At 42.9% G+C, this 12,876-nt stretch overlaps 1 protein-coding gene across 1 annotated transcript in view; it reads right to left on the bottom strand.

The window, feature by feature from the left end:
* Positions 1-12,876, bottom strand: part of Ppa2 (inorganic pyrophosphatase 2) — a 78,743-nt gene that overhangs the window by 59,209 nt on the left and 6,658 nt on the right. Inside the window, 2 exon segments of the mRNA XM_028857203.2 lie at positions 3,859-3,903; positions 5,855-5,919. Coding sequence (XP_028713036.1) covers positions 3,859-3,903; positions 5,855-5,919 — 110 coding nt within the window.

Raw genomic sequence — 12,876 nt, 5'->3', positions numbered from 1 at the left:
CACAGGGAAGAGCACATCAATTAGTTGTCCAGTGCCAAGTGGTCATCCCTGAAAACATACAAGTAACATTATATGGACGGAAGAGGTTATATTTAGAAATATACATGTATATACATATACATAGATGTATACAATAGCAATTAATGAAAGAAGAGGCCATTTGAATTAGAGTGGGGATGGGTATAAGGGAGGGTTTGGAGGAAGGAAAAGGAAGGGAGAAGTGTAACTATAATCTCAAAAATTAACAAAAAGTAAAAAAGAAAATTAGAGCTTGAATTACACATTTCATTATTCATTTTGATTGTGTTTTTTAAAAAAGTACCTAGGTACAATGAAAACAAACAAAAATATAGTCTTTTAACACAGATTATTAGGAAAGTAAAAATTTAATTTATCTCCCCCCACACATAAAAATCACTGGGTGAGCTTTAGCAAACAAACCCATAAAAGCAAAACACGGAAAGATTCCTTAGGGCCCCACTGCCTACCTTTTCAATTTAACTGGTCTAGGGTGAAGCCAGGGAATTGCTAATTTAAAAGCTCTCTGAGGAATTGAATATAAAGTCCAAGCTGGCTTAAAGCACTGCTCACACACAGTCTCGAACTTCCTTGGTGAAACACAGGTGCTATTAATTCAAAGAATGCCACTTAGCAGCCATGTTTTTTTTATTAAAGTTGTCTTGAGAAGACAATGTTTTGAAAGATAGGAGTGCGGGCCCCTGATGAGGTAAACGAAGCTGAGAACGCCACCTCATACCTACGGTCTCGCCTCACACAGCCGTGCTGTTCTGTTTCATTTCCTATGCTCTATCACGAGGGACCCTTGTACCTGGTTAAATATGTCTGAAAAGCTATTAAAGAGAAAACCCTAAGTATATGGCAGATGTTTACACAATGTATTCGTCTTTGAAAGCCTGGCTGTAAGAGAACCAACACTGATGGATGAAAACAAGGTGATGCCAGAGGGGGGGGGGGCATGCTGGTTAGCGGTTGTACAATGACATTTACCTGCTGAGGGCTGCTGGTAGCAATGGCTTTACCAGTGGCCATGGGAGTATACAACAGGTGACAGCTAGTATCCAACGGGTCGACCCATCAGACAAATAACTCTCTGGTGGGGAGCCCCACTTGGCAAAGACTGTGGGGGTCACTGACTTTGAATCTGTTTCTGTCTGGAATTTTTCTCATGTGCCACTCCATTTCTTCTCTAAAAACTGCTATGGGTGTTTCCCCACTGCTTGTGTGTTCATCTCATGTAAATACTCCATCTTTGGGCACACATGTAGCTGTGGATGGTCGGAAAGATGACTTCTGCTTTAGCTGTGTATTCTGATGAATAGAAATAATACTAGGATTTTTCATAACTGACATAGGAAAGTAATCATAGTCTCAGTCACAAAGATATCCTTTTACACATTTAGCTAAGACTTCAGAACAAATTCAAAATAGACTAGTTGCCCCGGGAGATGAAGTGCTCAAGGGCAGGTTTCCAGATGTCTGTTTGCTGAACCAAAGTCAGGCTGATAGCATTAAGACATAAACTCCCTGCAGTAACTGACTTTCTGTACCTACTCCTAGCCTCAAGGTTCAGCCAACTAACTGTTTATTGTTTAAGTCCTAAATTTCAATGTCACTCTCTGGCTTCGTGCCTACTTTACTCACCATGCCCGGTCAGCACAACCTCCCTAGCCTGAGAGACACTGTGTGACTGATCATGTGCTATGAGAATGGGTCGGGCCCTGTATATATAACTCAGAATTGTCCAGAGTTTGGCTGTTGAGAGGTGTGTGTGCTGAAAGGGAGCTGTAACTGAGTGTGGAGAGAGAGAATGTGTGAAGACTTGTAACCGTGTGGAGACAAGGAAGATGAAGCTGTCGAGAAAAGAGATGAAACTGTATATAGAAATATATGGCTGTGCAGGAGAGAGATGTGTACGTAGGGCAGAAACGCGTGTGTAGAGGAGAGTGAAAGAGTGAGAGAATGAGGAAACGAAAGAGTGAGTGATGCAGATGAGAAATGTAAGTTATGAGTGAAGAAATGCAGCAGGGTAGAGAGAAGAAGTGTGTATAGAAGAGAGCTGTGTAGGATAGAGATGTGGGTAAAGAGAAACGTGTGTGAAAAGAGGTGAAACTGTGTATAAAGATGTGTGGAGAACACAGTCGTGTGGAAACAGATTTAAAGAGAAGAATTTCTTCACAATGCAGTTATAAAGTTACCTTCAGATGTGTGAGTTTTTTCCTAAAGACCTTTAGATAGATACGAATTTTTTCTAAACCCCGCTACTCTGCTGGCATTTCTTTTTGCTACCCTGGAGCAGTTCTGGGAGCTGGTCTCTCAGGCTAAGTTACCTACCAAAGCCACTTGCACAGATCTGAAATGGGCCAAAAGAGCAGCAGATGAGGAACAGGTTTGAAACTGGAGCCTGCAAGCCACAGTCTCAGTCACCATTTGCACTTGATGATCAGGGGCTCCTGCTACCTCGCCCTTCTCCTCGACAGCTGCAGTGTGCTCTGACTGTAATTTACCAAAGCCAGTATCAGTCTTATTTTCCTAAGATTAACATTCGTAATAAGCCAACAATTGCCTATCAGCATTTATCAGAAAATCAAAGATACATATTTCAAATCAGAAATATGGCAGGGAAATCTAACCCCTCCTTTATTCCTTTTCTTTTTATTTTTCCCCTCGGGGGGAAAAATAAGATAATAGATAAATATAAATCAGTCCCCAACACATAATCCATGTTACAAGAATTAAGTTTTAATCTGACACTCAGAACTTGGAATATATTATTTTTCCCATTAAAAAGACTACTTCAGACTAAAACACCAGGTCTCTGGAAACTATAAAGCTTCGCGTGCCACCTCCCATGCAGAGCAGTGGTTCTTTATTACACTGGAACCGTACTTACTAAAACATAGACTAACCAGACCCCATCGAGCAGAGATTCTGATCAGTAGAGACACAAAAGGGTCCAGAATCTAAATTTCCAACAAGCGCTGCAGAGGGTTCCAGTGGAGATGACCCATGGCTACCCAACAACTGCTTCAGGAAAACAGGATATGGAGGGCGGGCAACGGTATAGGAATTTAACAGCCTCCATAGCTATGTGTGAAAGTGTACTCAAAGGCTGGGGACAATAATTTCAGCTATCGGAATAAGACTATAGAGGCAAAGGGTAGCAGGGAAAATTGTCTCCTGGAGCAAGAGATGGGCAAAGAATCCATGAAATGTTTTGGTCCTAAGTGGTAACATATATAGCTACTCTAACTTGTTTTTCTACTTCCAAACGACTGCTGTGCCTTAATTCTAAAACGGACTCTAAAGCTATATTCTGTGTTTTGATCTAAAAAAGAAATAAACTGGGACAGGAAAGATGGCTCAGTGGGAAAGAGCACACTTACATGTTAGGAAAGGATAAAATAATAAATTTTATGCTATGAGTATTTTAACACAATAAAAAAGGTTAAATGGTGATACTGCCCCAGATGTCTTAAAGAGATGTTAGAAGAAAAACATCAGAATTTACATGAAGGTCTTGCAGGGGAAAAATTAGAAGCAGTTTAAAAATGCCAACTATCACCAAGGTCATTAACAGACAGTGTAAGAGTGACTCAAGAGGCTGGAGGAATATGGTTAAAAGTGCTTGCTGCTCTTCCAGAGGACCCACGTGGGGTTCCTAGCACCTAAGCCAGATGACTCACAACCATCTGTAACACCAGCTGAATGGGAGCTGGCACCCTCTTTGGGCCTCCACAAGTATCTATCTGCATGCATGCGCACATACAGGCACAAACATACACACATATGCAGAATAAAATTTTAAATGATTCAAGTAATCAAAACTTCAAAATATACCTTATATTCATCATTTCGTGCTTTCTTTCTGGGAATGACATTTTCCTGTAAGAGCAAAGATGGCAATTATGATGGGAACATCTCATAAACGAATGCAAGATGCACGGCACAGCAACAAAGCCATGCCTACTGCATACAAGTTTTATTAGCTGCTGTCCAGAAACCGGACTCAGCAGACAACCTGCCTGCAATGTCTGTCCCCCAGTATCCCCATCCTCAGATGGACAGAGGTTCAAAGGGTTTTAATAGTAAATCACTGGAAAAGCCAAAGCTCTTTCACGTAACTGGCCAAGTCTGCCTGTCAGAAGCAAAAGCTCTGCGCGTGTGTAGAGCGACTGGCAGGTTGCAGTGACTGCACCTCCAACAGTCATTTCATTATCGAAATGAAGCCCCCGGGAGCTTGACTAACAAGCTGGGAAAGTGCTTGGCTATACCGCCTGCCTGGGAATTCTATCCAGGTGTGATTACTGTGCCTCCACTAAGCATTTTTAAATTAAGCCAGACTACATGGTGGGGTGGGAAGAAAGATTATGCCATTCACAAATGTTCACAGGGTCTATGTGACACACACCAAATGACTACTAAGGAAGAGACAAAATAAACAGAAAATGATTCCAAGTCACACTCTCCTGAAACATTCTTCTTGTTCTGAAAACTCTACATCCCAAGAGACAAGGTACAGAAATTCTCATCGTGACGGGCTCAAAAGTGGGGGAACCGGTTGACACACGTGCTGCGTCTCCATCCCCGCACTCTAGAACTCACTGGCCATCTGCCTTACAATTTGTCCTGTCCTATCCTCAGACTGTACAGGCAGAATGGGACACCCGCAGAGGCGTGCGTGCCTGTGTTTGTTCCACACCCACCCCTGCCCACTTGCCAGTTTTCAAACACCACAGCTTTGGTATTGTTACTGTTATGAGGTATACACCTTTGTCATGGTGAACCTTAGATCAGACACTACCTATCAGTCATTCTTCTCCCTACATTCTCCTTGACAGTGTTAAACATTAGCTGACTGACCTCTTCTCTGGCTGAGTCCTCCCACCAAGTGTGAGCTACATCTGACATGCTCACCACTGCACACCCAGGGCTCAAACAGACCACGGCAGATAGTAAGTGTGCAACGATTGTTTATTGAATGGATAAACAAACGCATGCACACCTCTGGCCAAAAGTGAGGTGTTGGGAAGGCAAGAGGTATCTGATAGCTCCCTGTATGTGGAGCACTACATCCACACTTCACCCCATCTCCCAAGAGTCACATTTGTGACCAGGGGCAAGGTAAGTTAGTAACAGTAGCTGCTGCCACCAGAATTTCAGTAACACGTGGCAAACACCGAGCACTTGCCTAGATGCACCCGAACTTCAGGTCCCCTCAGCTCCCCCTCTGGCAGTGGTTCCACAACTTCGCCTTCCGACTGTCAAATGGTTCCAAGAGAAGAGCTAATGAAACACTTGGTTTTTTCCAGGTTTGCATTTCTGTTTCACAGCGTGTTTCTGACCAGAGAGAGGCCAGCTCCAAACTCGGCTCGCTGGCACTTGCCAGCTGTACACGGCTACGCAAACCAACGAAATGCCTGCTGCCTTATGGCCCTTGGACAGCTTACGACAACTTAGTATGGGGTAAAAAAAAAAATGAAACGTTCACATAGTGGCTAGCACACAGAAGTCACCCACAAATGTTAACTATATTAAGATCCAAAATAAGCAGGTTAATTTTCCACATTACTACCCTTGAATCTTGAGTTCCTACCAAAGTCTAAACTCCACAGACCACAAATACCCCCTTTTTCTCAGCTTCACACAAATTTTAATTCACAAAGGAGGCTGACAGCCATGTTCCAGCCCCTTGGTTTCTTCTCCTGCCTGTCAACTACATTTTTACTATATCAAGGCATTTCTACACAAGATTTTTCAGGCCAATAGTGAAGTATCACTTTCATACCATCAGGTACAAGAAATTTTTCAAACCCCAAACAAATAAAAGTAATACCTTTTTAAGGTCCACCTTCAGAGGAATATCGTGGAAAGGGGAAATGTAGTTACCAGCTACATTCTCTGCAAAGGAAAAGGCAACAGAATTACAGCAATGCACACACACCGCGCTGCTTCCGAGCAATAGGTCCTGATCTACTTCGGGACTTGTGTGCTTTTAGCAACGCCAACTTTATACCTTAAAATTTTAATTCAACTCTCAGAACTTGTTCCAGCCTGAAGAGAAATATATGCCAACTACCCTTACTCAGGGGCTGAAATCATTTCACTCAATACTGTGCTTGCCTTCAAAAGCTAGGTGCAGAAAATATCAAAGGTAGACTAACCCTCCAAGTAGGCAAAATCTGACTTTTGAAAAGAGAGTCATTACTAAATGAATTAGACTAAACTGATATCCATTTCCTTTGGAGAAAACTAACAGTATAATCCACAATTTCCACCTACAACCCACAGGAAGAAAGGTCCAGCTGGAGCTGGCAAGATGCTGGGTCAAAAGGCAAAAATAAACAAGTAATAAAATTATCATAGAAGGGCAGACTAAACAACAAATAATGAGTTCTGAGTTCAGTTCAATGACATCATCGTATTAAACGTCTCCCCCTCCCTCGCCCCCCAGGTCACCAGCAGCACTAGGAATAAATTCCGAGGGCAAGTGTTCTTGGTGGCTCTTGGTTTTGTCTCTTTTGTTACACTTTCCCAGCATGGGAAAGGTGGCTAGCACTGAGCTGGCAGTCAGTAGTTATCAAATAAATGACTCAACACTATCTCTTGTCTCCCCCTTTCTAAGCCATTCATTCCCTTTCCCTACCCTGGCAACAAGGCACGTGACATGGTACGGACAGAGCTGAGGAAGAGCATGATGGCAAAGAGAAGACTCACCCACGTCTGTCTGGCGTTCTGTTATTGTTACTTTGCTGACACTGGGTGCTTTGCTTGCAGTATGTATGTATACTATGTGCGCGCCTGGTGCCTGCAGAGTTCAGTAGAGGGCATCCCCCGGAACTGGAGTTATGGACGGTTATGAGCTACCAAGTGAGTGCTGAGAAGTAACCCTGGGTCCTCCGCAAGGGCAACAAGTGCTTTTAACCAATGAGCCATCTCCCCACACCCCACTAATGTTTAAATATTCAAATTCGCATGTTGCTGATTTCTGGTTTTCCTATTTACTAGGTTTCCTTGCAGTAATTCACTTGGTAATTATTTACAGAACACATGTGCTGTTCCAAACACTATTCTATGTGCCAGGAATACATATTCTAATTTCCTGCTCTCGTGCACACCATATTCTAGTGGGAGACAGAAGTGATTAATATGGATAAACTACAGCAGGAATGGCAAGCACTATAAATCACACGAGGTCAAGCAAAGAGTGAATGCTGGTGATTGGACGGCCAGGAGGTTATCTCTCACACAGGCAGCATGTCAGCAGCAGCCCGAAGGGAGTGAGGAAGAGGGCCCAGCATACAGGGAGGAAGATGCCGAGGAGACCCTCACAGAGGAGATGATGAGGAACACCAAGGAGGCCACCCAGGCAGGAAGGCAACAATCAAGGACAAAAGGATGGTTGGCAGGGAGGTCAGGGGAGTGTCCCGCATCCCATCATTAAGGACCTTGCATCCTAACTTAGTTTTTCAAATTTCTGTTGAATAAAATAGAAAGAACACTGGGCTTGAACAGAGCCTTCTAAAAGGGACAACGTGTCTTTGGTTGTAAAACAGACCAAAGGGAAAGAACCAGGAGGCTTCTGGGATTAGTCAACCAAAGGTGATGGAGATATGGGTGACGTGGCAAGGATCGAGGTGGACAGAGAAAAAAAAATGTATTCTGAATATATTTCCAGAGTTGAGCTGGGTATGTCCCCAAACGATATGACGCCAATGACCCAGATGTGGGACAAAGGTAAGAGCAGGGACAAGCAGGTTTTGGGGGAAGGAAAGTGGAGAGGCTGGCTAAAGGCACATCACTGCAGTCACACCTGGCTCCACAGATCGCCAGTGCCCACAGCGAAGAAAACGGACCACATACTTTCCAGCAGCCAGATGAGAGGCTTCCAATGTTCTTGCTACAAACAAATAACAAATATCTGAGGCAATAAATACGCTAATTCCATTTACTTGATCAAAACAGATAAACATGTTGGGCAGAGGTAAGTGACCAAGATTTCTGTTCCATGCATGGCAACTGTAATATGCTTTGTAGTGAAGGAGAAATACAGGGTGCAAAGCTGGCCGTTCAAGTCCTGACTCAAGACTTGAGACTGATGATGAAAGCCTAGGACTTACAGAGGACCCCCAACGCTAAGGCACAGAGTGGGTCCACCCAGGGCCAGAGCCATAGTCAGTTGACGCTGGCTGCCGATGCCAGAGTACCAAAACACAGCGCAGAGCAGTTATGACTGAGACGGATAGTCCACGTGGCCTAAAATATTTCCCATCTAGCTTTTTATAGACAGCTTTGCCAACTCCAGGGAAGAGAGACGGTGTAGGGTCGAGGGCTATGAATTGAATCCTGAGGCATTTCAAAGGCCAGAGTTCAGAAATAAGAGAAGGGTCACACAAAGGACAATATAAAGAGAAAGACATCAAAATAACTGTTACCAATTTTGAGAGCCACATTATCACACTCACTCTCCTCCTATCTGAGTGTACCCACAATGCCTAGAGCCCTGCAAAAGAGCTAACCTTGCTCCTAACTCCACCCCATCTGACACACACACTCAAGCTACATCATCACAGCCATACTTCTTTAAAAAAAGATATTGTGCATTCTCGAGCTCTGATGGCTCCTTTGTTGTCTACAGATTGCTCTTTCTCACTCTCATTATGACTTTAATATGGTATTTACTAGAAAGCTGACGAGAGAATGGCTGCAGTCACCACATTTCGTCTTGGTATAAAGGCAGTCTGCATCGCTAGACAAGAATTAATGAATGCCATCAGGCTTATCAACCCATACCCGTTACTCCAGCCTCACAACTTACCCTTCAACTGCCCTAAGACTCCTTTTCATTCTTTCATTCTGTAAGTTTCCCATGGTTTCATTGTCTCAGGTTGCTGAAAATTTATGAGTTGTATTTGCAATTGAGAAAATTGAATAGACTGTGGAACCCTTACCTAACATGTATGTAGATATGTATGTGTGTATTTTGGTTTTTTGACACAGGGATTCTTTGTGTAATAGTCCTGGCTGTCCTGGAACTCACTTTGTAGACCAGGCTGGCCTTGAACTCACTGATATCTGCTTGCCTCTGCCTCCCAAGTGCTGGGATTAAAGGTGTGCATGACTACTGTCCGGGCTACCTAATATTTATAACATTATAATATTGTATATTATACAATATACTAAATTGTTATTAATATGCAGCACATAATTGTATGTTATGTAATGTGTATTATATAAAATTATATAACACTATAACATTTATACACCAAAAAGCTACAGTTATACCAAACACCAACATACACAATATTACTGACCCATTTACAGAGATTCTCGCTGGAAGCTTGATAACGAATAAAACAAAAATGAGCTTTGTATTACTTTCTAATAAGATTAAGAAATTTAAAAGATTTATTTATTTATTTATTTATTTTTATTTTATTTTTTTTTTTTGGTTTTTCGAGACAGGGTTTCTCTGTGTAGCTTTGCGCCTTTCCTGGAACTCACTTGGTAGCCCAGGCTGGCCTCGAACTCACAGAGATCCGCCTGGCTCTGCCTCCCTAGTGCTGGGATTAAAGGCGTGCGCCACCACCGCCCGGCATAAGAAATTTAAAAGATGAACTTCAATGAAAATGTGCCATCTGCTTCATATAAATCACAGGAGTTCTATTTTACAGCTCTTCATTCAAAAAACTAAATTGTTTTAAGGTTCCATAGACTAACATCAAACAAATAACTTTTAAATGTTTACCTAGTAGCTATCATGTTTGAATGTATTGATTCAAGTTTACAGGAACTTATTTGTAGGAAGTTTTACTAAGTTCAAACATGCAACCACCCACTACTCAAATGATGTAATTAAGAAAACGTACAGTAATTTCAGTCCCTCTTCACAAAAAAGAGAAAACGAGAAAGAAATCACATTAAGGAAGACCTGTATGATCAGTCCTAGAATAAATAAAAGTAACTTGAATTACATACAACACTGTTTCACAACATGAATCTGCCTTCTACCACATGCCAACAAGAGTCCGAACTATGGAAATCATGGGTTTTCCCCTAGCCTCGAAGAAAAATGTAAAATCTAAAATAAGTAACTTTCAAGTTACCACCCCCAACAAAAACCACCTGCGGTATCAAAGGGACTAGACAGGCAGTGTTGCACCTTGGATCCTATGTGAGTAAGCCGGTCCATTACTACTACACCGTTAATCCAACACTGCAAGGCTACGTCCACTAAAATTCTGAAAACTGGAAGTTTCCAGATATTCAATCTTACATTCATCCCATTACGGTCACTCTTCATGGAATTTAACAAAAAGGATGTGTCCTTAATACTATGGCTCTGTATTATAATTTGAAGTCAGATATGGTGATACCACTCACAGTATTGTTTTTGTTCAGTATTGCTTCGATTATTCAGGGTCATTGTGTCCCCCATAAATTTTTGGATTTTTTTTCCTATGTCTGGTGAAAAACAACATTGGAATATTGATTGGGATTACACTGAATCTGTAGATTGCTTTTGGTAGGATGGTTATTTTCACAATCTTTTTTCTAATCCATGAACATAGGATGCCTTTCCATCTTCTAGTGGCTCAACTTCTTTCCTCAGTGTCCTAAAATTTTCATTGCAGAGATCTTTTGTTTCCTTGGCTAGGTTTATTTCCAGGTAAGTGTGTGAGTGCATGCATGTGTGCATATGTGTGCATGTGTGAGTTTGTGTGTTTGTGTGTGTGGTGTGTCTCCTGTGAATAGAACTATTTCTCTAATTTCTTTTTTGCTATGTTTATCATTGGTAAATAGGAAGGCTACTTATTTTTGTGTGTTAATTTTGTATCCAGCCACTTTCCTGAAATTATATATTAGCTCTTAAAAAATTCAGAATTAAAAACAGCATGGTACAACATAAAAACAGACAGATGACTAGACTAGAATCAAGGACCAGCTAGAAGTCCACACAAGTGCATTTACCTGATTTTTGACAAAGATGCCAACAACACACATTGGGCAAATGCAGCATCTTCAACAAATGATGCTCGAAAGACCGGATTTAACATACGGAAAGATGAAACTAGGTCCTCATCTCTCATCAGCACAAATGGGACAAGGACCTCAGCGTCAAGACTGCTGGGGGAAAAGGAGGGCGTGAACTTCAACTCACAGACCAGGAGAGGGCTTTCCCAATAAAATTTTGGTAGCACGACAAAGAAGACCACCAGGAAATGGAATCAAACTAGATGTCCATCAACAGACAATGGATAAGGAAAACGTGGCACATACACACAACAGAATATTAGTGAGCTGTGAAGTGTGTAAAATATAAAAAATGAAATTTGCATGTAAATGTATGAGACTGGAAAAAAAAATTACACTTCGTGAGGTCGGGCCTAACAACACAAATTCTGCATTTTCTCTCTCAAGCGGCCAGCTCTAACCTTTTGTTTTACACGCGGGACTTGGAGCGCAAGTGGAAGTCAGCAAGGGAAAGCGGCCTTTGGGAGGAGCCATGTTCAGGCAGAGCAAGAGATGACAGGGAAAATGAAAGGAGTGAGGTAGAGTAGCTGGGGGAGCAAGGGGGCGGGGCTCCAGAGGGTGGGTTTAACCGGCGGGGGCGGGGCTCCAGAGGATGGGTTAACCGGCTCGAGGGGGGGCGGGGCGGGGCTCCAGAGGGTGGGTTTAATGGTGGGAGGCTTGGGGGCGGGGGCGGGCTCCAGAGGGCTCCAGAGGGTGGGTTTAACGGGGCTCCGTTTGGGCGGGGCTCCAGAGGGTGGGTGTAACCGGCATGGGAGCAAGGGGGCGGGCTCCAGAGGATGGGTTTAACCGCATGCGGGGGAGGGCTAACTTAAATGGTGTGTAAAAAAAAGCCATGGGAAAACCCACTACTTCTCAACTTACCTAAAAAATATAACTGGAAGGATGGTCAAATACATGGAATATGAAATAAGATGGGGAAATACTAGGGGTGAAAGATTAAGGGGCAACAGAGACAGAGGGTTGGGGGAAAGAGGGGCTATAAAGAGGTTACCCCAAACTAAGGATCTATGAAAAAGCCTTATGGATTATTAATGACCCTTAATCTAATGTGGCACGCCTTTAATCCCAGCACTCGGGAGGCAGAGCCAGGCGATCTCTGTGAGTTCGAGCCAGCCTCTACGTAGAGGAAGCTCACTTAAAAATCTAATTTAAAAGAAGGAGTTCGATTGAGGTACCCTACATGAGTAGACAATGACATTTCCAGAAGAAGTTATGAAATGAAAACCTCAGGCAAAGCATGAGATATCCTGGTCAGGGAGGACCAGAACTCTTCACACGCACAGGTTTGCCAGGGCCCTTGGTTAACCACCATAACTGTATCGTAAGACTCCACGGCTGAAGACACCACCCGCTAACAGGGAAACTTCCTCTCTGTTGGCTAGTTCTCACAGTGCCAGATGCAGGCTGCTGGGGAAGAAAACACATCCTGGCCTTTTTCCAGCACTGGACCCTGCAAGCTGTAATACTGGTGTAACAGGGGCACAACTACTTTCAAGTTGGATTTGAAGCCCGCTCCACAGGACTTTCATGCCTGGTACTAGCCTCTTGGTCAACAGCCCATGGCTGGGAGAAGTCACAGCCCAGACTAGAAGTTGTTATTGTTGTTTTGCTAAATGGTCATGCTGTCAAACTGCTTTCTAAATATTTATGCTTATACCCATAGACCTGGACTGCTATCAACCTTGGTCAAAAAAAAAAAGCTTTTTTTCAGTCATCACCAGTCAATAGAGAGAGACGTAATCTGTCCAAGTGCTAAGATCAAGAGACTGAGTGTGAAGCCCTAAACAGGACATCTGTATTCCTCCCACTGTTACCACGGTTCGG

This window comes from Peromyscus leucopus, chromosome 6 (assembly GCF_004664715.2).
Source record: "Peromyscus leucopus breed LL Stock chromosome 6, UCI_PerLeu_2.1, whole genome shotgun sequence".
Lineage (NCBI taxonomy): Eukaryota > Metazoa > Chordata > Mammalia > Rodentia > Cricetidae > Peromyscus > Peromyscus leucopus.
This window is presented reverse-complemented; position numbering and strand designations above follow the sequence as displayed.